A 24,310-nucleotide genomic window follows, 5' to 3' on the forward strand; every position below is an offset into this window, starting at 1 on the left:
TCTTGAAAGCTGAATCGAAGGATGAAATAGAGGTGTACTTATGTCTTTCGTGGACATATCATTCCCTAGTTTAAGTGTGGCAGCAAGGCGACATAGAACTTACATGAGCGCGGTGATTAGGGAGGCATCCATGGACATCTTGGACATGTGACAACTGTCAAGATGATGTTCTCCTTTGAAAAATGAAATTAAGGAGATGACACACAATTTTCAAGCATATTTAGCATATAAATTCCAATCTATATATAAAAGGTTGGCGCATAAGGGCCATTCACATAATAACTAAACCACTCCAATATACTAGTTCACAAATCTTAATTTGCGGGAAAAAACGTTATACAATGTGCGTCCATGTAGATCAATCATACGCGTGCATGCAATTACCATGCGTTGCTTATTTACATACACGCCTATTTATACATGATGAGTAGCTCGACCAGGCCAGAAATTATATCCGACTGGGGATTGTAATCAACTGCATATATATATATATATATATATATATATATATATATATATATATATATATATATATATATATATATATATATATATTTACTATATGCACTACAATATATATGCGTATGAAGCTAATGTCATACTCATATATCTATAATATATATTTAATACAATATATATGGAGTACTATGTCATGATCTTTTTTACTTCGAAAATACTCCTAGCTATGTACTACTATATGGCTAGCAAGTTCGCACAAGTACGTGCCCATGGTGCAATGCAGCCATATATATCCATGCAATGGTGATGTGCATGCAGCTAGCTACTCAGTGCTCACTGAAAGCGACTACCACAAACTGCAACAACTACTGGCTACACTTGCAAAAGTTATGCATGCGAGCGTGCATGCGCGTATGTGGTGTTCATATCATTTGCTCAGGGATTCCAGTTCACGCCGGATATTTGGACGGCATGATGCTGGAAACCAGAGGTGGCGGCGCCTGCGGTGGCCTCTGGCGCCAGTGGGGCGCCGAGGATGACATGGTGTTGATGGTACGTCCCGTCTTGCACGGGAAGAGGATTCATAAATGCAGACATGGCGTTCACCGCATTGCCGGCCGCGCCAGCCATGTCGGCCGTCGATGACAGCGACATATTGCCGACGTTTCTGCTCCTGTTAAACCCAGGGAAATTCCTTGCCTGTGGCAGGATGCCAGCGGCTGACGCCTCGAGCCAGTTGAACGGGGTTGAAGACGACGGGGCGAGAAACTGTTTGGTCGGAGCCGGGCTCGCCCTCGCCGCCGCGGCCAGGTGGCTCAGCGAGGTGGCGCCCGCCGAGAGGCCGGCGTCGTCTGCTGTGAACAGGCCGTCCAGGAAATGGCTGTCCTGATGATGGAGCAGTGAAGATGAAGCGTAGTTGCTGCCATGCGCACCTGCACCGGCCATGCCCGCCGTGGCATAGAGCGGGTACGCGGTGACCGCGTCCTCCACGGAGTCCTCGCACTCCATGCTCCTCTGCTGATCTCCGGCCGCGGCCTTGTTGATCTTCTTGTAGATGCGGCACAGCACCCAGTCGTCCAACTGATGAGACGACGACGTACATAATTAACTTCATCAACCATCAACAATACCCTAATTAAGCTGGAGAGCAATTAAATACTGCTAGCTAGACCGTGCGATCGACACGTGTACGTACCCTCAGAGAGGCAGCAGCCCTGCTCCCGCCGGTCACAGGCGGCGGCGGCGGCGGTCGGCTGGTGGTGGTGGAGCCAGACGCGTCGGTGAGGCGGTATTCATGCATGATCCAGTTGGTTTTGAGGCCCTTGGGCGGCTTCCCGCGGTAGAACACGAGCGCCTTCTTGACGCCGAGCTTCTCCCGGACCAGGCCGCACCCCGTCCCGGAGGCCAGGATAGGTTTGTCCGTGCCGGTGGCCTTCCAGTACCCCGACGTCGCCGCCCGGTTGGGCCGCGCGCCGTTGGGGTACTTGCGGTCGCGCGGGCTGAAGAAGTACCACTCCTGCTCCCCGAAGGTCGCCTTCTCTGATGGATCCCGATCCCGAGCGCATGAACAAGCACGACAGGATCACATACATAAACCATCTACACACATGTGTACTACAAGAATATAAAAATACTTGTGCACAGGAGTATAAGCATGAGATGGATGGATTATTCGATTATTTAATTGCGCCGGAATTTTGCGGCGCTTGATAAACTAAGCACGACCGACGAGATAGACATAACATACCGGGGAGCTCCCATGGGTCGAACTTGTAGAGATCCACCTCGGCGATGATGGTGACGGGGAGCGGGACCTTGGCGGCCTTCTTCTTGAGGTAGTGCACCACCAGCTCCTCGTCCGTCGGGTGGAACCGGAAGCCCGGCGGGAGCTCCGGCGCCGAGCCCCGCTGCCGCGGAGGCGGCGGCTCATGCTGATGCCGCGCTGCTTTTTGCGCCGAGCCGGAAGATGAGTCCGAGCTGCCCATGGACCTCATCGGATCCTCTTCCCTTAGCTAGCTAGCTACCAACAAACACACCGGATGATCCCACCAGATCGAGCGCCCCTGTGGTGGGCACCTAACTCAACTGCCAAAGCTTCTAGGTAGTGTGAAGGAAGGAACGGACTGGGATTTGTTACAGCGACGGTTGGGAGGGAGGAGAGGAGAGGAGAGGCGAGCGAGTGATCTGCGGTGGGAGTTCTGGTGATTTCGGGGCGGCTGTGAAAACCGTGGCGAGGAGAGCAGGGGAGGAGTAAATACGGCTCCGTTGTACCTTGCCCGGGGCCGCGGGGCCGTCGCCGCTGGACACGTATGCCGGCCGCCGCTCGTACCGCGTGTCAGATCGCCACCGGACGGCGCAAGCTCGCGCGACCACGGCCACCCATTCCGCTTCCTCACTTTTTTTTCTTCTGGGATGGCGCGGGGGAGCCGGACCGGACACGGCTCACCTTGCCCCATCCTTCAGCCCAAGGCCTTAGTTTGCACCGGCTTCGTAGCTTCCTGGGCTAGGTGTTTTGTCGGCCCGTGCTGAGCTCCATTTCAGCATATTCTGGTGGGCCGCATGATACCTAACATCGTGACCTCTTTCTTGCTTTCTTTTTTAACAGCGTGACCATTTCAGTATCCTCGGGGCAACTAATCAAGGGATACCTCTTTTAACACGGTGACCTCATTTCAGACACCTTATGGAACCAACCAGTTCGTCAAAAAAAAGAGCAAATCAACCTGTGATTAGATGGTTAGGAATGCAGGTATCTCCAACCCACCAGAGTTCAAGTCTTAGACTTAATATTGATGCTTACAATATTCATGGATTATCATGATTCTGTTTCTCTGGCTGCTAGAAAGTTCCTAAGTCAACTGGCTGCTAGTTTTTTTCCTGCGGGAACAACTAGCTGCTATTTTTTTCTATGAAAACAACCTGCTGCTAGTTAGCCAACACGAAGAACGAATTTCATAAATGTTTCTCCATCTGGCGCACAGTCTTTTGGATTGGTTGGAAAATCTCTGGGATTGGATCATGGTAATAGGCTTGGGCGCCGCGAAAGCCCTAAGCATTTCTTCTCAGGCCAAAATTGGCCAAGAGCGCAAAAAAATTTGTTCGCTCAAAAACCGGATACTGCGAAAATCACTATTTAAGGGTTACCACTTATAAAGGTCACTCCTCACCTTCTCAGAGAAGTGAAGCACTATTGTGCGCACACTTGTCGCAACCTAATATTTTTTCCTTTTTTATTGTTTTGTTTATTCAAAATGTTTTATCTCTTCAACCATGTGTCCAAATACCAAACTGTTTTAATCGTTGAATTTCTCGCATTGAGATCTTTGGAACAAGATCCCTTATTAATAGGTTTTAGTAAACTTTTTCCCATGAAAAAGCCAAAAAAACAGAAACCGGAAAAAAAATGGAAACAAAAAAACTAATCCAAAAAATCAGACACACTGGCAAAAGAAAATGCGGAAGAAAAAACCAGAGTCCGAAAGCAAGGTTACGGTTTTCACTTTGGGGGTGGGGGGGGGGGAGGGGGTGGAGGGAGCGCATGTTGTGTTTTTCCTTTTTGGGGAAGCACGGGTTGTGTTTCTCGTGAAAGCACATGTGATGGTTTTAGCGGAAGCATAGGTTATGCTTTGGAAGCAAATATGTTCTTTCACAAGAATCACAGACAGACGTGCTTCGCAAAAAAATAATTTTTTTCTCTTCAGAACATAGGAAAGCCAAGCAAAATAAAAAAAAACTAAAATCTGAAAATGCATACAGAAAAAAAAACTGAAATTCATAGGGAGTCTCCAACACGCGACATGTGACGGCGGCTCCATAACGCCGACTGGAGGCACCACTTTGTGCGCTCCAGACCATCAAAAGTGACCCCTCGAGGTCCCCCGAAAGGGGTCACCATTCGTTAGTGACTCCTCGGATACTGACGAAACAACGACAATTTTCGTTGGGCCAAAATCACTTGTTACTATAACTCAGGAGTCCACGGTGACATGGCCAAAATCGGGCACTGCTAGGGAGCGACTTATTAACGGTACCACTTGGAGGGTTCCCGCAGAGGTCATGTTTTTTTACCTAGAAGCACCTCAATGGTGCGCCCAGCAGCCGCCACGTGTCATGTGTTGGGCGCACCCTCATGATTTTTTTTCCTTGTCTACACGTGTTTTTGTATTTTAATTTTGTTTGTTGTTTTTTTTAGCTTTTCAGTTTTTGCTTGGTTTTGGTATAATTTTTTTGGAAGCGGTGCTTTTCCGCAAGCAAAAAACATACTTATGCTTTTTGAAGAGAGAAAAAAAAAAACAGTCTGTGCTTCTTGAGTTGTGCTTCTCAAAAAAAGAAAAGCGTAGTTGTGCTCACATGAGAAGCACCGAAAAAAGAAAAAAAAACACAGTTATGCTTCCTAGAAAAGAAAAAAACACAGCCCGTGCTTCTCGAAAAAGAAACAAAAACTGTGCTTCCCTAAGAAAAAGTGGAAAGGCACAATTGTGTTTAAAAAAGAATAGTTCATTCGGTTGAACTAAGAAAGGTCAGAGGCTACACTGAGGAACACAAGCTTGTACTGACTAAAGCCTCTCTTGAAAATTGTCTTCCACATCTAAACAAGGCTATACTTATAGATACATCCATAGATCCACACGAAGAAACAACACAACTGCGTCTACCATCCATATCCCATGCATGCTTCTTGCACGGAGCTCATGCATGCAGCTCTCGAGACGACTGCAGGCGTATGTCCATGCAGGGACAGCGCTGGGAGCAATGGATGAGGCAGAGCCCTTCGAGTTCCACGCACAACTCGCACTCAGGCCCACGGTTTCGGCACCAGGCCTCGCAGCTGCAGGAGGTCGGACAGCGCAGCTGCTGCATACAGCGCCCACAGTCCCCGGCAGCCACCGCCGCGGCCGCTGCGACGTGCATGGATAGCAGGATGCAGACGGCGGCAACAGCGACGGTCACCTTGGAGGCAGCGGTGGCACCGGCGCCGCCCGGAGCCATTGTTGTTGGCCGGCCGGAGATCGGGCAGGCTAATTCACAATTCGCAAAGCCAGCTAATAGAAAGGTGCTACTGTTCCAGTGGTGCGGATCGACGGATAAACTAGCCAGTGCTATTTATAGCTGGACAGTGGACAACATAAATCAGAGATGTATACGGTCGATAATTTAGGAGGTGGAAACGTGGAAAACTGTACCGTTTACCTCGTGATCCAATCCGATCGTTGCCTGAGAAACCATGCGCAGGTAACGTGCATGCGCATGTGTATTTGCGTAGGAGCCGCCATAAGCATGTTAAATTGAGTTTCATGATTCTCTTTGTCTGGCTGCTAGTAAGTTCCTGAGTCAACTGGCTGCTAGTTAGCCAACACCAAGAACGAATTTCAAAAATGTTTCTTCATCCACAGCGCGCGGTCTTTTGGATTGGATTGGATTATAGTGACAAGCTTGGGCGGTAACGGGAAGGCCCTAAGCATTTCTTCTCGGGAGACATTTTTGGTCGGGCGAAATCGGATACTGACCGTGACCGGGTGTAAAAGTAGGGTTCACGTAGGTTTGAGGGGATCGCACGCCTCCAAAGGGTGCGGCTCATATCTTTATATAATGAAATGATAGAGATACAAATACAAAGTATATACGGTAAGTCAAGTCCTATTCGTATACAGGAAGGAGTCTAACACACTCCCTCAATCTTAACCGGTATCAAAAAGGTTAAGATTGCGCCGACAGACTTCAAACAAAGGAAGTGGAAGCGGCTTTGTGAAGACATCAACAAGTTGATCTTTAGATGAGATGAACTTGATCTGTAGTACCTTTTGTGCAATGTGTTCCCTTACAAAATGAAAATCAACTTCGATATGCTTCGTCCCTGCGCAAAGACAGGATTAGATGATAGGTAAGTGGCGCCAATATTATCACATGAAAGAACCGGAGGCACATCTTGAGGGATACCCAATTCTCGCAGCAAGGACTGTACCCAAAAAAGTTCAGTTGTAGCATTGGCAACAGCTTTGTACTCAGCTTCCATACTACTCCGAGAAACGGTAGCTTGCTTCCGAGCATTGGAGGCGATCAAATCTGAACAAAGAAACACAACATATCCCTGCGTGGATCACCGATCATCCGGACTCCCTGCCCAATCCGCATCAGAAAAGGAAGACAACAACATAGAAGAAGCATGCCGAAGATGTAGTCCAAACGAGGCAGTGAGACGAACGTAACGCAGAATGCGTTTAACTGCCGACCAGTGGGTATCACGTGGTGCATGAAAATACTGACAGACACGGTTAACTGCAAGGAAATATCTTGTCGAGTGATAGTGAGGTATTGTAGAGCACCAACGATACTGTGATACTCAGTAGCGTCATCAGCAGCAAGAAGCACACCAGTGTCAGCAGAAAGCTTCTTAGTCACAGACATGGGTGTGGAAACAGACTTACACTTCAGCATCCCAGCACCACAAAGAAGATCCAAGAAATACTTTTTCTAAGTGAGTGAGAGACCAGCAGCAGTATGTGTAACCTCCAAACCCAAAAGATACATCGTGACCTTAGGGCGCTGTGGAAGCAGAAACAGAGACGTGTCTGCACTAGATGGAACAAAGCCATGTGACCGAAGAGCTGAACCAAGACAGGCATGCCACGCAACCGGGGGGGGGGGGGGGGGTGTTGTTTGAGACCATAGATTGCCTTGATCAGCAGACAAAGATGTTGAGGCGGATTAGGATCAACAAAACCAGGAAGTTGCCGCATGTAAACTTCTTCCTCTAAGACACCATGGAGGAATGCGTTCTGAATATCCAATTGACGAAGAGACCAACCACGATGAATTTTCAAGGTGAGAATAAGATGAATGGTTGTAGGCTTGACAACAAGACTAAAAGTATCGTCGTAATCAAGACCATAACGTTGTTTAAAACCTTTGGCAACCAGGCCTGCTATAAGGGTTCAACAGATCCATCAACATGCTTCTTGACTTTAAAGACCCATTTGGAGTCACAACACCGACGACGCGTCCATTTCACGACGAGGCGTCGATCCCCTCATATCACCGGCTTGTCGTACACCTTTGCATCACAATGGTGGATCCTGTAACACGGTGTCCCTCGCAGCACCACTAGCAATATGGCGGTGTCACGGCAACAATGATGTAAAAAATAATTAGTTATAAAAGTAGGGAAATACCACGCAGCAACAACGGTGCCAATTTTCACACAATGATAATGAGTGAGAAGCTCCTAGCTAGATACTATATTCTCGCAAAAAATAAAAGCAGTTTCTAGCTAGATATATTTTCACCAACAACGTGCTATCACGTGAAGTCAATGCCAGCACATGCTAGAGTGAACACACATGCTCAAGGTTTGTGCAAAGTACAGACAAGGCGATCACGCGTCATTAAGGAACAGAGATCCGACGGTGCTGCGAGCGGTTTACGCGTGCTTAAATTCAGTTTGAAACGTTTTCCCAAATTAGTAAAAGGTATGGCAGTCCGGTTCGGTCCCGCGCTAGTTCGGCGCCCAGGCCGTAGCACCAATATATGGAGACCATGAGCTACGACGTACAAGCAATAAGTTGAATCGACTCTCGGCATCACGGTATCGATCGCGTGCTAGCTGCTCATCAGTTTTGCACGTACGCCAACCCGGCGACGGCACGCGCGCGCGAACTTGACACCTCACGATGGCAACGACGGCGCACCTGATCCTGCTCGCCGTCGCCGTGTCGTTGATGCTGCAGATCGCCGCCGTGTCGGCGGCGCCACCGTCGGGATCCCGCGGCGGCGTTACGCTGCGCGTGGATAGTAGACAGGTGCGCATATATATGGCTAGCTAGTTGCTCGTCGTTGGTGCAAGTTCATGGATCGAATTCGTCGTCGGTTTCCGACAGCTAGCTGTGTTATCTGCATTTTTTTTTCTTTTCTTTTCAAACTACCTGGATGTTGATTATATAGACGGCTTTTTTGGGCCATAAAATCACATGCAATCAAGCGTTTTAAGCTGCATGTACGTATGACTTACATACTTACGTGTGCATGCAGGTCGTGGTGGACAACGGGTTGGTGCAGGTGTCGCTGTCGAGGCCCGGGGGCCACATCACCGGCGTCCGCTACGGCGGGGAAGGGACGAACCTGCTGCACTCCACCAGGAGCAGAAACACTGGCGGGTTAGTATTTAGGTGGTGTTTGGTTCTTTAGTCCTAGGACTTTTTTTAGTCCCTAGGATTTTTTGAAAAAGACTCTTAAGGAGGTGCTTCTAAGGACTTTTAGTAAAAAGTCCCACCCTGTTTGGTTTGCTAGGGACTTTTTCTAGTCCCAACATAAAAAAAGTCTCTGAAACCAAACACCCCTTTAGTACATGCTTCATGCTTGCTTGCGTGTTAATTAACTTGTTCTGGTAATTAATAAAACAAGATCTGTATATATGATTTGTAATTAACCTTTTGCAGGTACTGGGATATGGTGTGGGACATCCCCGGCTCCGATCAACGAGACTTGCTCAATTCGTACGTGGTCGCGAATTAACTTAATCGCATTGTCTTGATATAAATATATGAAGTGCAAATACTAAGCTAGAATCGCTCTATTGTGTACGTACGTAGGCTGGATGGCTCGGAGTTCAGGGTGGTAACGCAGAGCGACGAGCAGGTGGAGCTGTCGTTCCGGAGCACGTACAGCCCGGAACGTCGGAACGGCGTCCGGCTCAACGTCGACAAGAGGCTGGTGATGCTCAAGGGCAGCTCCGGGTTCTACAGCTACGCCATCCTGGAGCACGGCGCGGACACGCCGGCCATCGACATCACCCAGGCCCGGCTCGCCTTCAAGCTCAACACGGACAGGTTCAACTACATGGCCGTCTCGGACGACGTACAGCGGTACATGCCACGGGCGGCCGACCGGGACGCGCCCCGCAGCTCCCCGCTGGCGTACAAGGAGGCGGTGCTGCTGGTCGACCCGGCGGAGCCGCAGTTCAAGGGGGAGGTGGACGACAAGTACCAGTACACGCTGGACACCAAGGACAACCGGGTGCACGGGTGGGTCAGCACTAGCAGCGGCCAGCCGAGCCACGTCGGCTTCTGGGTCGTCACCCCCAGCAGCGAGTTCAAGAGCGGCGGGCCGCTCAAGCGAGACCTCACCTCGCATGTCGGCCCGACGTGCATCAGCATGTTCCACGGGAGGCACTACGTCGGGGACGACATTGTGGCGCGCATCGGGGACGGCGAGCAGTGGAAGAAGGTCATGGGCCCCGTGTTCGTCTACCTCAACTCTAACTCGGAGAAGGGAGACCCGCGGGCGCTCTGGGAGGACGCCAAGGCGGCCGCCCAGGCTGAGGCGAAGAAGTGGCCCTACAGCTTCCCGGAGTCGCCGGACTTCAACAAGGCCGGCGAGAGAGGCTCCGTCACCGGCCGACTTCTCGTAAGGGACAGGTACGTGAGCAGGGAGAACATGCCTGCTCGGGCAGCTTACGTTGGCCTGGCCGCGCCCGGGCAGCTTGGCTCGTGGGCGACGGAGAGCAAGGGCTACCAGTTCTGGACGACGGCGTCGAACACTTCCGGCAAGTTCACCATTGACAACGTTCGGGCAGGGGAGTACAACCTCTACGCGTGGGTTCCTGGGGTTCTCGGCGATTACATGAACACCACCCGCGTCACCGTAACACCCGGTTAGTACTGCTGGATACTGCTACTAGCTAGCGTCTCAGTTTGCAGATTTATTTCAAAGTCTGCAAGATCCAACACCAACTCTGTACTGTTTTGTTGACGATCTGGTTTGTTCGATTTTCAACTTTGAAACAGGCGGTGCAATCAACCTCGGCGATCTTGTGTACGAGGCCCCGAGATCGGGGCCGACGCTGTGGGAGATCGGCGTCCCTGACCGGAGCGCGAAGGAGATGTTCGTCCCCGACCCCGACCCGAAGTACCTCAACAAGCTCTTCCAGAACAAAGACATGTACAGACAGTACGGGCTGTGGGAGAGGTACGCCCAACTGTACCCGACGGACGATCTCGTCTACACCGTCGGCGAAAGCCATCACTCCAAGGACTGGTACTTCGCCCATGTCACAAGGTAAGACACACATATGGGTCCATTTCCACTTTAGTCCAAGCCAAAACGGCATAGGTACTGATCGATGTTGATCTGTCGTGCAGAAAGGTCGGCGACGACATCGTGCCGACGACGCGGCAGATCCGGTTCAACCTGGACCGCGTCCTGCCCGGCGGCACCTATACCTTGCGCGTCGCCCTCGCGGCCGCTCACGCGGCGAGGCTGCAGTTCCAGGTGAACGGGGCGACGAGGCGCGTGGGTGGGGTCTTCGGGACGCCGGCGTTCGGCGACGGCAACGCGATCGCGAGGCACGGCGACCACGGCACGCAGTGGAGCTTGGAGTTCCCGATCAGCGGGAGGCTGCTCCGGGAAGGCGACAACACCATCCACATCACGCAGACGAGGGCGAACAGCATATTCTTAGGGGTCATGTACGACTACATACGGTTTGAAGGACCTCCCGGTTCTTCCTAGAACATAGTATTTTTTTTCTTTTTTTGAATGATCTAGAACAGAGTTGCTTGTTGCTTGTTATGATGTTCTGGAAGACTAAGTTGAACATGAGTATTTGTATATAAATAATTTCCTTTTTCAAATTGTTAACGGGTGCCATTGTGCCACGGTCCCATGACCCCACAATCGACCAGCCTATCTTGCACACAGCTAAGGTCAAATCCAATGCCGTGCATCAAAATGCCCGCAAATAGCGAACCAACCTGTGGTTGATGGTTAGAGGGACTGTGGTATTTTCAGCCCATCAGGGTTCAAGTCCTGGTGCTCGCATTTATTTCTGGATTTATTTCAGAATTTTCGGCGATGCGCATTTAGTGGGAGGAGACGTTCCCGTCGATGGCGAGGTGCCTACGATGACTCGTAAATTTTAAGATAATATGCCGGCTCAGTCTTTCGGAGGTGCTCATAGGGGTAGAGTGTGCGTGTGTACGTTCATAGGGGTGAGTGTATGCGCGTGTATATGAGCGCTTGCGTTTGTACTGTGTTCAAAAAAAATGCCCGCAAATATCTGGACCACATTGTCCGGACACGCTAGATAATCCAAAACCGTGCACACAAACCAGAAGCACAGCTGGAGAGGTTTGCGGGCGTCTGGACGTCCGTCTGGTAGGCCTATGCTTTTGACACACCCAATCCTGATGGGGGAGGAGTTGAGAACCCAAGGGATCCAAATGGTGGATGTATATGACTGGTATTGAAGATGCCCAACATGCGGAGGATGGGGATGAAATTGTGATTATGCATGCGGGTATTGAAGATGCCCAACATGCGGAGGAGCGTGTTCTCAATTTGAAGTGATCAATAAAGCGACATCGAATGAAGAATCGGAATAGTACAAGGGGGCACATGATGCTGATAGGCGACTACTTTGTCCTGATGTGCTATTCGAGCCCTATTTTAGCCCTCGATTCCGGATTAGGGAAACTATGTTCAATCGCCTCTACAATGATGTCCGGGCCTATGATGACTACTTCATCTTGAAGAAGGATGGCATTGTAAACATTGGATTCTCTGGTGACCAGAAGTACATGACTGCTAAGGATGCTTGCCTATGGCATGGCCGTAGATTTGTGGGACGAGTACCTCTGATGTCTGAAAGCACATGTCTCAAAGCCATGGTCAGGTTTGCTACTAAGGTGGTCAAGGGGTTTGGACCGAAGTAGTTGAGAGAACCAACTACCAAAGACACCGCAAGCTAGGCTCATGACATTGTCGGAAGCAAGAGGGTGGCCAGGTATGCTCGGATCCCTGGATTGCATGCACTGACAATGGAGAATTGCCCATGCTCTACAAGGGCAATATCAGGGACACTGTAAGAAGCCTGTCATCATTCTTGAAGTAGTTGCATCACAAAACCTCTAGATTTGCACTCCTTCTTTGGATGCCCGGATCTCACGATGACATCAACATGCTGCAGTGGCATGCATTGTTTGCATGGTTGTGTGCGGGGAAGCTCCTTCATGCAACTATACCATCAATGATTATGACTACAACATGGATTATTATATTTGTGATAGTATCTATCCTTCGTGGGCGACCTTCGTCAAGAACATCTCTGGTCCAAGGGGCAAGAAAAGACCAAGAAGGATGGAGAGGACATTTAGAGTGTTCCAAGCTCGTTTTGCAGTTGTTTGAGGACCTGCAAAAATATGGGATCCAGAGACGTTGTGGGAGGTGATGATAGGTTGTACGATCATGCACAACATGTTTGTGGGGTGATGGTGAGGGAGTTTGCTATGGTCTGAAATTTGAGCACATGGATGATCCTATCCAACTTCCATAGCAGAATCCGGCAACATTTGAGGATTTTATCCAAATGCATCAACAAATTCGCGATCGAGCAAGTCATGTGCAGCTTCAGAATGATCTGGTTGAGCATTTGTGCACGCTTCGAGGGAAAAACTACAAAATGTAACTAAATAAGCTGAATTCAAATTTGAACTATTTTATTGCAAAACTTCATGCTCTGACTGTAATATTTATATTCGAATTATTGTTGCATTGGAATTTTCATATCATGATTATGGACGAAGGATGATATTAATGTTTAATTATTTTGAGTGCTCGGATATAGGAAAAAACAGGGGCGGATTTTTGTGCACCGGGTTACATTGCTACCCCCTATTGGCTATCCATGGGCGTTTGGTGTGACCATTTTGATGCATGCCATTAGAGATGCCCTAAGACCCAAACCAACGCAAAAATTACGAAAAAGTAAAACCCGACAACATTGTGTAAGCTGCCCCATATCATTTAGTAATGCTGCTTTGCGCCTCCAATGTTTGGAACATGACAATATATTGGCTTGACCTTCCCTCCATCGACCCTTCCTCTTGGCATGGGTTCAACACTGTTAAATCTTGGTGGGCTCACGAGGTAGATCTTGTAGTATCTTATTCACAATAGCTAAATGTCAGTCGATTGACTTTAGCTATTATGGTCAGTCGATTTTGAAGGAGAAGGAACGAGCCCGGAGGGAAGGAAGGAGAAGGAAGGGGCTCGCCAGAGGGCTACCCCATTATCTATCTTAGGGTTTAGGGTGGGGGCGGTGGTGGGGCTTCACCGCAGAAAACACTGGACGCGGGCAGGGCTAGAGGGATGGCGGGGGTGTGGAAGTGCGGCTGCGGGGGCTGTTTAGTGTAGGGCGGGGCGGCGATGCGGTCGCGGGTGGCGGGGGCCATCGGTTTGGCCGTTGGTAGGTGGCGGCAGGAGGAAGAAAGATTGAAGGAAGGTGCGGGAGGTTGAAGAAAGGTGCAAGCCGTTGATTTTGCATCCAACGGTTGGAAAAATCAACTGACCCCAAATATTTTTTTCAGCTTACTAACAGCTTATTGTCAAAATAAGCTAGAAGATCAAAAGAACTCGTTTTGTAAAAGCTAGCTCGGCTTATTTTCATTTCCTTTCCTTCACAATGGAAAAAAGCTGGGGGGGAGGGTAGCTTCCTGCAACTTCCCGCAGCTTCTCACTTAAAACCGAAAGGGTATAGCGATGTGGCCCTGTCATTCGATCTTATTACGTCAAAATTGCCACTGCCTAGTCCTGCACCAGAAACATGCCCGATGAAAAACAAACGGACAGATGAGGCTGGCACTTGATCCCCTCCCTCCCGCACTCGACCACATGCCTCTCGCTCCTCCTTAGGGTTCCTCCAGTGAACCCGCCGCCGCCGCTGGGCCTCTGCTCCTCGACGCCCCTAGCTTCGGCGACATGGCCGGCAGGTAGGCCTGCATCTCCCACCCCAGCTGCCTCGGGCGCTTTCCCTCCCTCCCCCAGTGTCCAGCAGCAGGTCCTGGCCTGGTCCGGCCAGGGCTCCACTCCGGTGGACGACGCCCACTCCGGCCGACGTGCTACTCCGACGAAGGACCCTCGCTCCCCTCCCCTCCTGCCTGGCCGTGAGCCCGAGCATCAGCTAGGAGCTCCTCTGATTTTGATTTTGCAAAATTTTCATGTAGATTTGCTATGAGTTGCTGCTGATGTATGTTGTTTTCATCTTGATTTGCTACGACGTGTTTCTCATATATGGCAGAACTAATTTTGATATGGATGTGATGATTGTGCCAAGTATAAGTACAAGATTGTTGCCCTCTGGTTGATATCATTGTATTTGCATAGAAAGCAATATCTAGTTGTTGTTTGTAATACATATTAATTCTTCCAATTCCTTTTTATTGACATGATGAATAATAGATGAAAGCACACTGGCATATTGTAGCGTTTGGAAGTCGAATTCATGATCATATGGGTATCAAAATGATAAAAAATAATATGATATCATTTAATCCGAACAACAATACAGTCCAAGGGCATTACAGACTTTTTCCTGACCATACAGGGATAAGCTGACAAAACAGACATGGAAAAGAACTGGCTAGCTTATTATCTGAAGCTTATTTCCATAAGAGCTTATCTGAAGCTTATTCTCAAAGGAGCTTATTTCCACAGCATAGCTCAAAAGAACTGGTCCTTAGTCTGTTACAATACTACAACATCATCATATTCAATGTTACGCGTACACATATTCTTCTTTTTGGCGGGAATGTACACATATATTTGGTACAAATTTGATCCACGTCTACAAACAAAAAGGAATATAACACTGTCAAAATGCTAAAATAAATGCTAAAATTTCAAGCACCTAGGTAGCCAGGACCCAGGATACACGACCTTATACATTCGGTGATGCGTCCAAAATTTCACTAGATTTCTGTAAACCTCTGAGACACCTAAAATTGCACATTGCTATTCCCAGCAAGAGGTAATATCATCAGAAGTCGCAGAACTTATATTTGATATTTAGTTTGGTGCTAGAACTTTAAAAATACGGAATTGCAGTTACTAAACTTGACTCAAGGTGCAGATACGTTCACAAATATTTATGCGGGCGTATCCGTTTGCATGGACCCATATGTCAGTGAGTGAAGGTGCTTGGTCGCTTACGCTTACGACGCCAGGTTCTCTAACCAATCCACTAATCAAGTTCCAGTGTCAAATTTGAATAACAATACTACATGTATTAACAAGCAGACGCATGTGCAGCTTAAATAGGCTGAAGATACTGCAGCCCATTTTGCACGCGCTATTTGTGAAACACAATTAATAAGGTAAAGTAACGTTTTAAAAACATTACATATAGAAATGATTGTTAGAATGAAAAAATTTAAATATAAACATGTACATATGAAAAATATACCGACATTGAAAATGTTTATTAAATAAATATGTTTATTGAATCCAAAATATATATACACTCTAAATATTTATGAATATTCACTTATTTATAATATTTACTCATGACTTATATTCAGAAATTATACAATTGAAATATTTGACACAGATGAATATTCGGATCAACCGTTTAACTTTAAAATTATGAAAACTTTAAATTGTACAAACATTCAACTATACAAATGTATGACTTTTTTAATGATTGTATAACTAAAATAATATTTATAGTATTTTATTATTATTTCAAATGATATAAACATTTTCTATAATTCATGAATATGTTTAAATATATGTATATTTTTAAAATAATACATGAATACTTTTAAAGTAGGTTATTACGTTTGCATGTACAGGAATTATAACACATGAATATTTAAAGGTTATTTATTACTGAAATTATAACTTACATTTTTATTACAATATTTATAATTAACATACTATCTACTAATTTCTAAAAAAAAATATGCAAAATGGGCTACAGTAACCATAACGCTTATTTTTCTAGTACTAGTAGTACATAAAGGCTAGTTATCCAGAATTAACATTTAGATGTACTGGGCGTATTGGCTAGCACATCATGTGAGCCAGGCTCTGGTCGTGGGTTTGATAGCTGGTCGGCACGGTTTTTTCAATTATTTTTTTCTCTGTAATAAAAGGTGGGACCACTTCCCATTATGCGAAAAATTTATCGCCATCTTCTGCCGATAAATAAAATATTGTTATCAATGTTTGGCAGCCGAACGTGAATGGTGTAGTGGCTAAATCAATCCATCATTTAACCATGGGTTGCATGTTCAAGGCCTAGAGCTGATCTTTTTTGGTGATAGTTTTTCCATTCATGAGCAGTACAGTAATCGGTTTTTCTTCAAATAAAAATGCGAGGAGGTTTTCTGCAAAAATGCACCACGGTTGTCAGCCTTGACCGCGAATAAAAAGAATATGAGGGTGTTTTATTCATGAGCAATACTAGTTTTTCCATTCATGAGCAGTACAGTAATCAGTTTTTCTTCAAATAAAAATGCGAGGAGGTTTTCTGCAAAAATGCACCACGGTTGTCAGCCTTGACCGCGAATAAAAAGAATATGAGGGTGTTTTATTCATGAGCAATACTAGTTTTTCCATTCATGAGCAGTACAGTAATCAGTTTTTCTGCAAATAAAAATGTGAGGAGGTTTTCTGCAAAAATGCACCGCGGTTGTCAGGCTTGACCGTGAATAAAAAGAATATGAGGGTGTTTTATGCAAAAAAAACTCGGCCGAGCACAACCACTCGCTGACAGATGGGGCATTACACAATGATATACCCTCATACGCGTTTGTGACTGTATCTGCATGCTTGTCAAGTTAACTGACTGCAATTCCATATTTTCAAAGTTCTAGTACCAAACTGAATATTGAGCGCAAGTTATATGACTACCAATGATATTACCTCTTCTTATTGCTAGATTGACTTTCGGGTGTGTTAAAGAAGAGACTTAATTAAAAATCTCACCCCCCCCCCCACACTAAACTTCGTCAAATACGCATGACCCCCTAGAAGATCGTTCATCTTGATCACCCTCTTGTGTACGCGGCGGTTCTTGACTATGATGAAGCCTAAAGAACTGTTAGCAAATCGTTGACAGCCAGAGCCTACCGATTGTTGGAACTTTGTACAAAGCTACATCACGCTGTCAATGAACTAAGCCAAAGCAACACTCAAGGGAAGCATAGCAAGAACATTAAACCCTCACATCCACATGTGATCTAGATCGAAACCTGCATCTACTCATAGAACCGCTCTGATTCCACTGTTTGGAAACGTAGTAGAAAAAAATTGCCCTACGAACACCCGGGAACAATATGAAGATGCATATAGGGTTTGGATCAATGGTTGTTACCGACTCCGGAGTGCAGCGGAAGTAGAGAAGTTGGTGTAGATCATACTTGGAGTCCCTTGAACAGTTGATGACGATCATGTGAATCGCCCTCGCAGATCCGTCGAACGGAAGACCAAAAGCACGACCTCTCTACTTGGTTGCAAGCATATGGTCTTCGTAATCCGGCAGCGCTTCGCTGTCCAGAGCTAATCTTCGCCGAAGAATTAGAGGGACGAACCACATCAGGCTTCTAATTATAAGGATTAGATCTAGCTCTAATTAGTCAAATAGGACCAACTAGAACTAGAACTATATGAACTAGAGGAGACTCCAAAACTTATGTTCAAAAGGTCCAAATCCTCTAGTATATATAGGTTGGAGAGGGGACATGAGGCGCAACACAAGGGGGGAAGTCCCTCCCCCCCCCCCCCGGGCCAGCCAAGAGGAGGGGCAAACCCCCTCCAATTCGGCCTCCCCTTTACCCTTCATCCTAAAGGGGAAGGGGCGCCACCTCCTAGTTGGGCCCAAGTAGCTTTTCAGTACTTAGCCTTTTGAGGCTCGTTGATATTAAATTAAATATAAAATCCCTCTAACAATAGCCTTTTATATATAATTTTAACATCACCGAAAACATTTTCCACCTATATAAAATTTATCGCTAATACCCGGTATCGCCCGATAAACTCCAAAACCCTCCCGGTGACACCGAAACGCTTTCGGTTCCTCTCGAAACTATTCCAGATATCAATGAAACTATTCCAAAAATAAATCCACGATAGTCCCATCCTACTAACACTCAGCAGCAGGATCGTTATTACTTTAACCTTGTGACCCCATAGGTTCGGTAAAACATAGACATGAACGAAACCCCTTGGTTCAATGACCGATAGCGGAACTGTGGACGTCCATATCGATCCCTATGATTACACGAATGACACTCAAGTGAACCTTTGGCTATCATGTGATGTTCCCTTTGCTTCATGATACTTTACAAAACCCTAGGTGTGTCGGTATCCTCTTGAGTCATACACATGCTCACTATACCATCATTCTCGTTGCTGGTTTTGTTCTTCCTTCTCGTTGAAGTGTTCCGGCATCCCCACGACGTAGCCACCTGTGTCCGGCCACACGATGATGGATGCCTTCACACCAAAAGGGCCCTAAGAATATCTCTCCATCATTGGAGGAGCAAATCTCACTCTCGAGCTATATAGTCCCGTGTCAAACTTTTTGATGAAATTGTACGTTGTCATTGTGATCACCTAGTTACAGATGACGTTTGAGCAACCCCAAAGTCCACCGTATAGTAGAAAGTGACTATGATACTCTCATGGTCTAAGGAACTGAAAACACATGTTAACACTTTGTGTTATAACAGTTGATTTCAGACGATATTATCTCAAAGTAAACACAAGTTTGGGTCGATTCATATGATCGTTTTTCTAACGTCATACTCTCAACGTTGTTTTAGGACTATCATTACTTAACGATATCCTAAGATCCAGAACACATGATCACAAACAACACATGAGCCAGTTTTAGAGGCAAGACTGGGAATCTATTCTTTACCGTTTATCATTCCACGTATGCATATGAATTTTCCACTGAATCGCATATTCCAGGATCATATCAATTATAGCATGAAATATAAAGTCTTAATTATGAACACGGGAATATAATAATACAATATTATTGCTTCTAGTGCATATTTCCAACAGAAGCACCTCAATTGGTGCGCCCAACTGCTGCCATGTGTCACGTGTTGGGCGCACCCTCATGATTTCGGTTTTTTGTTTATTTTCTACACACATTTTCGGATTTTATTCGGATTTTTTTGCTTTTTCGTTTTTGCTTGGTTTTGGTATAAATTTCTTTGGAAGCGGTGGTTTTTCATGAGAAGCACATGTTGTGCTTCTGGAAAGAACACAATTGTCCTTCCCGAAATGGCAAAAAGCACAACCTCTGCTTCTCGAGTTGTGCTTCTTGAAAAGAGAAAAACACAGTTGTACTCCCATGAGGAGCAACAAGAAGAGGAAAAACACAATTGTGCTTCTCAAAAAAGGGAAAACACAGCTCGTGCTTCCCGAGAAAGAAACAACAACTATGCTTCCAGGAGAAGCACAACTGTGGTTCCAGGAGAAGCACAACTATGCTTTTGGAAAGAAAGAAACGCAACTATACTTCCAAAAAACTGAAAAAGCACAATTGTGCTTTCGTGTTTCATTTTTTGTTTCAGTTATTTTCTTGATTTGTTTTCTTTTCTTCCGGTTTCACTTTTCTTTCGTTTTCATTTTTTGGGGGTCTTCATTTTTTTGGTTTTTAGTTATTTTTTAGTTTGTGTTTTTTGGTGTTTTCATGAAAAAAATGTCGAAGCCTATTAACAATGGTTCAACTTTCGAAGATCCTGACACGAGAAATTCGATTGTGAAAACAGTTCATGAGTTAGATGAATGTTGAAGAGGTAAAATGTTTTAAAAGACGAATCTACGAAGAAAGAAAAACCTCCCAGGTTATGACAAGTAGCGCACATGTAGTTTGTTGCTTGTGAGCATAAAAAATGTGCGAGTGAGCTTTGCAAAGGGCCGTCCTTAATTAGTGAGTATGATGTATTGCTCGCTACAAGCAATACGACTCCAGTCGCCTACAACCCCACTTGATCGCTAGCATGGTGGCCGGCCCATTCATGTTTTTTCTTAATCCAAAAAATGAAAATTGTTTAGAATTTGAAAATTTTTACGAATTTAGAAAATGTTGCAAATTCCAAAAAGATGTACAAATAAAAAATATGGATTAAAAAATTTCACAATTGTCCATGAATTTGAAAAATGTGTGTAAATTTGATTTTTTTTGTGAATTTGTGAACAAAATTTGAAAGAAGTTCAGAAAACACAAAAAGTTAATGACAACCCCAGGATATTTTATAAATTTGTGAAAAAAATTTGAAAATAGAACATTTTCAGAAATTCCAAACAATTTTTGAAAAATGCAAACACTTTTTGAAATTCCTGAAAAGTTTATGAATATGTGAAAAAATGAATACAAGAACATTTTTACAAATTCCCAACAAGTTTTGCAAAACGAGAACAGTTGTTAAATTTTTGAACATTTCTGGAATGTGTGAATTTTCTAGAAAAAAACATTTTTGAAACTTCTGAAATTTTTTGAAGTATCTGAACATTTTTCCAGTATATGAAAAAATTATGGAACTGGCAATAATTTTTGGAAATTCCAAATAAATTCTGAAAAACGCGAACATTTTTTGAAATCCCTCAGGCATTTTTGAAAACACCAACATTGTCTCGAGTATGTGAACAAAATTAAAATTTGATGAAAAAGAACACAAAGAAATAAAATAAAACACGGAAAATTAGGAAGAAGAAATTGGTCGTCACGCTCGCTTCGGTTCGGTTCTAATGGGTCTGCCCATCTTCATAGCGAAGCAGAGGATCACAGTCTTAACACTCGCAATGAGCGACAACATTTGTGGCCAAAATTGGTCAGTAACTTTGACACGGAGGGGTTCATTAAAAGACAAAAACTATGACGCCAAGAGTAAACAGGAGCTTCTATATATCGCTTGACACGAGATGGAAGCTATTCGACTCAAACGAGCGTTCTGCTGGGCCAGCCCAAGTGGCCTCTTGAGGTTAGTTTATTATCTTCTTTGTTTTTTCATTTGTGTATTTTTTAATTTTTATTCATATTTGCAAAAACATTTTAAATACATATATTCCAAAAACTAAATTTATTTAAAATTTAAATAACTGCAAATTTAAAAAATGTTAACGCGGTGTAACATATTTGTAAGTGTAATTTAAAAACATGTTTATAGCTTTAAAATAATGTTTATCAATTCAAACGTCCGCGCATTAGAAAGAATGTGCGTGCATTCAAATATTTATACAACATAAAAATGTATTCTTGTAATTTCAATAAAAATCATAAAATTAAAACATGTACGTTGCAATTCAGAAGATGTTCACGTGTTTGAAAAATATGTTTGTGACATTGTAAAAAATGTTTATACCATGTAAACAAAAGTGTTGACGTTGAAAAACATGTTTTTTACATTCAAATAATTATTTCAAAGTGTATTTAGAAAAATTAACTCGTATTCAGAAACATGTTCAAAAATATGTAGTCTAAAAATGGTAATCATGCATTTTAAAAATGTTACGGATTTATACAAAAAATGTACACTATTTATGAAGAAATGGATCAAAACATACATTTGAAAAACTGGTAATCATGTATTTTTTCAAAAAAAAGTGTATAAAAACATTTCTGATGTATACAGAAAATGTACAGTATGGACAAAAAGGTAGCATGTGTTGATAAAACGTGTACAAAAAATAAAAATAAAGATAAAGAAAATCAGTAAGAAACACGTAAAACTGTGACGCGAAAAGAAAATCCTTGAAAACTGACACAGAAACTGTTGAATACCAACATGGAAAACCAAAAAAAGACAAAAGAAAGAAAAATAAAAAAATAAAGAAACAAAGAAAATCAAGAAACCGCAAGAAAAATCGTTGAGAACCAACACAGAAAACACATAGAAAAATATATTGAGAAGGCCGTGCCTAAAAACCGCTGCTGGAGGAACCCATTGGGCCGGCTCAGTCACGCCTCGACATGAAACTCCTTGAGGCGAGACGGAACATAGCGGCGTAGCATGCTATATATAGCACTGCGTCAGTGTCATTTTTTGTCAAGCCAAAATCGGTTGGAAGGCCCGGAGCTAGGACCAAGGGGACAGCTCTTTTTACCCGTGCTGGGAGCTACCGGCTAACCATCCACCGTTCACATGCTTTGTGATGTGTGTCTAAGTGGGACCCATTCATATGTATAGCCATGTATTGTGGCAGTTAATCTCTTGTATATAATCAAATCAATGTCAGATTAATAGGGCCCATGTCAGGAGTGGCAGTAGTACTTTTTGCAGTGGGATGTACGCATGCATGCATCATCTCTTCTCTCTCTCAAACAAATCCATGTATTTTATTTTTGTTTACATTTTTAGCTGGCCAGTATTTTTACTGCATTGTTCTGTTATTTAAAATTTTCATATATTCAAATTCTTGAACATAAGATTTGACCAATCTTGAATATATTTAGACTAGTTTAATTTTTACTATTTCAATCATATCAAAATATTGATTTCACTCATTTCAAATTACAATTTTTTAAATGATTGAAATCAGTTATTGAAATGATTGAAACCACTTTTCTAAATATAGTTTTCTTTGTGAGTTTCATATTCCAGCTTGTGAAACTGTTTCTTCAATGGAGTAATTGTGATGTGTTTCTTTGAAACTAGTGAAATCTATCTTTTGTAATGAGTGTAATCAGTTTTTTGAAACAAGTGTAATATAGTATTTCAATTGAGCGACTGTAATGTGTTTTCTGAAATGAGTTATTTGAAAAAAGTGAAATGTATCTTTTTGGTGTGAAACGACTTTCAATGTGTGAAACTGATATTTCTGCTAGTGAAATATGTTTCAATTTTTTTATAAATACGAAGTGAAATTAGTTTTTGAGATATATTTTGTAATGAGTGGAATCAGTTTTCCAAATCAGTGAATGCGTTGTTTCAAATTTGTGAAATACTTATTTTGGAAACTATTGAAATGAGTGTAATACGTTTTCTGAAAATGAGTGTAATGTGTTTTCTGAAACTGGTGAAATGGGTGAAATCTATATTTTGTAAATGGGTGCAGTGTATTTTCTGAAATGAGTGAAATAAGTTATTTGAATCAAAGTGAAATAAGACCAATTTTTGCTATGAAACTAATTTTTCAGTATTTGAAACTAATATTTTTTATGAGCGAAATACATTTCAGTATATTTCATAAATTTGTAGTGAAATTAGTATTGCAAATGAGAGTAATGTGTTTTCTGAAATGTGTGAAACCTATTTTCGAAACGAGTGAAATGGTTTTTAACCAATATTAGCGAACCAATAAAAAACACTTTTATGAAATAGTGGATCAATCTTATGTTTTATGAAAGTGTTTTAAAAGATAATTGAAATATAAAAATAAAAATTAGTGAAATAGGTTATTTAAAATATGTGAAATTGACTATTTCAAACACGTCTAAGTTGCAGTCCACATATTTCACTCAATTTTTTTAGTGTGTTTGTCAAGGTGCTTATTCCCCCTTGCCAAAATATGTGAAATTAGTTATTTGAAATATGAGAACTTGGTTGTTTCATTGTGTTGAATTTATTATTAAGAACATATTAAACTCCCCCCCCCCCCCCCCCCCCAAAAAGAATATATTAAACTTCTATTTCACTACTATATGAAATATATCTGTGTCTTTGTGAGTTTCATATTCCAGTTTGTGAAAATGAGCGAAACATTAGAAAAAACTGTTATGAAATAGTGAAACAATTTAGTGTTTTACGAAAGTGATTTCAGAGATAATTGAAACATATAAAATAAAATATATTTCAAACATATCCGAAATTGATCTTGTTCTGAAGGTCTTGTCATCACGAATTCAAATATACAAAAAGTTTCAATAATGAACATTTGGTTCAAAAAATATGAGGATGAAATAGAATGCATGTCATATGTATGGCGTGAGTGAATGCATGCATGCACAATGCTGACAATATCTGACACTAGTACATGTATTGCTATGTTTAGTCTGATATTTGAAAATAGAATATAAAACCTGCACGGATCTTGACGAAAGCGACGGACGATGGATTGCCTG

The 24,310-nt window shown here is 43.7% G+C and overlaps 2 protein-coding genes across 2 annotated transcripts; one reads left to right on the plus strand and one right to left on the minus strand.

Annotated features, from left to right (window-relative positions):
* Window positions 1-207: 207 nt before the first annotated feature.
* On the minus strand, window positions 208-2,680 carry LOC109773215 (NAC transcription factor NAM-A1). The gene is made up of 3 exons (XM_020331912.4): window positions 2,207-2,680; window positions 1,655-1,998; window positions 208-1,539 (listed from the first exon to the last, which is right to left on the minus strand). Exons 1-3 carry the CDS (start codon window positions 2,451-2,453, stop codon window positions 895-897), a joined length of 1,236 nt encoding a protein of 411 aa, XP_020187501.1. The 5' UTR covers window positions 2,454-2,680; the 3' UTR covers window positions 208-894.
* A 5,446-nt stretch (window positions 2,681-8,126) lies between these two features.
* On the plus strand, window positions 8,127-11,187 carry LOC109773214 (uncharacterized). The gene is made up of 6 exons (XM_020331909.3): window positions 8,127-8,255; window positions 8,485-8,609; window positions 8,892-8,948; window positions 9,045-10,105; window positions 10,239-10,509; window positions 10,593-11,187. Exons 1-6 carry the CDS (start codon window positions 8,127-8,129, stop codon window positions 10,960-10,962), a joined length of 2,013 nt encoding a protein of 670 aa, XP_020187498.2. The 3' UTR covers window positions 10,963-11,187.
* Window positions 11,188-24,310: the final 13,123 nt, after the last annotated feature.

Source organism: Aegilops tauschii, chromosome 6, assembly GCF_002575655.3.
Source record: "Aegilops tauschii subsp. strangulata cultivar AL8/78 chromosome 6, Aet v6.0, whole genome shotgun sequence".
NCBI classification, from domain to species: domain Eukaryota; kingdom Viridiplantae; phylum Streptophyta; class Magnoliopsida; order Poales; family Poaceae; genus Aegilops; species Aegilops tauschii.

What these genes read in the sequence shown, in the direction of transcription:
- LOC109773215 (XM_020331912.4), bottom strand. Translation starts at nt 2,453, where the DNA reads ATGAGGTCCATGGGCAGCTCGGACTCATCTTCCGGCTCGGCGCAAAAA. An exon ending in CGACCCATGGGAGCTCCCCG is followed by an intron (nt 1,999 to 2,206) that starts GTATGTTATGTC and finishes GGGATCCATCAG; the next exon opens with AGAAGGCGACCTTCGGGGAG. An exon ending in GGGCTGCTGCCTCTCTGAGG is followed by an intron (nt 1,540 to 1,654) that starts GTACGTACACGT and finishes TCGTCTCATCAG; the next exon opens with TTGGACGACTGGGTGCTGTG.
- LOC109773214 (XM_020331909.3), top strand. Translation starts at nt 8,127, where the DNA reads ATGGCAACGACGGCGCACCTGATCCTGCTCGCCGTCGCCGTGTCGTTG. An exon ending in CAACGAGACTTGCTCAATTC is followed by an intron (nt 8,949 to 9,044) that starts GTACGTGGTCGC and finishes GTACGTACGTAG; the next exon opens with GCTGGATGGCTCGGAGTTCA. An exon ending in TACTTCGCCCATGTCACAAG is followed by an intron (nt 10,510 to 10,592) that starts GTAAGACACACA and finishes TCTGTCGTGCAG; the next exon opens with AAAGGTCGGCGACGACATCG.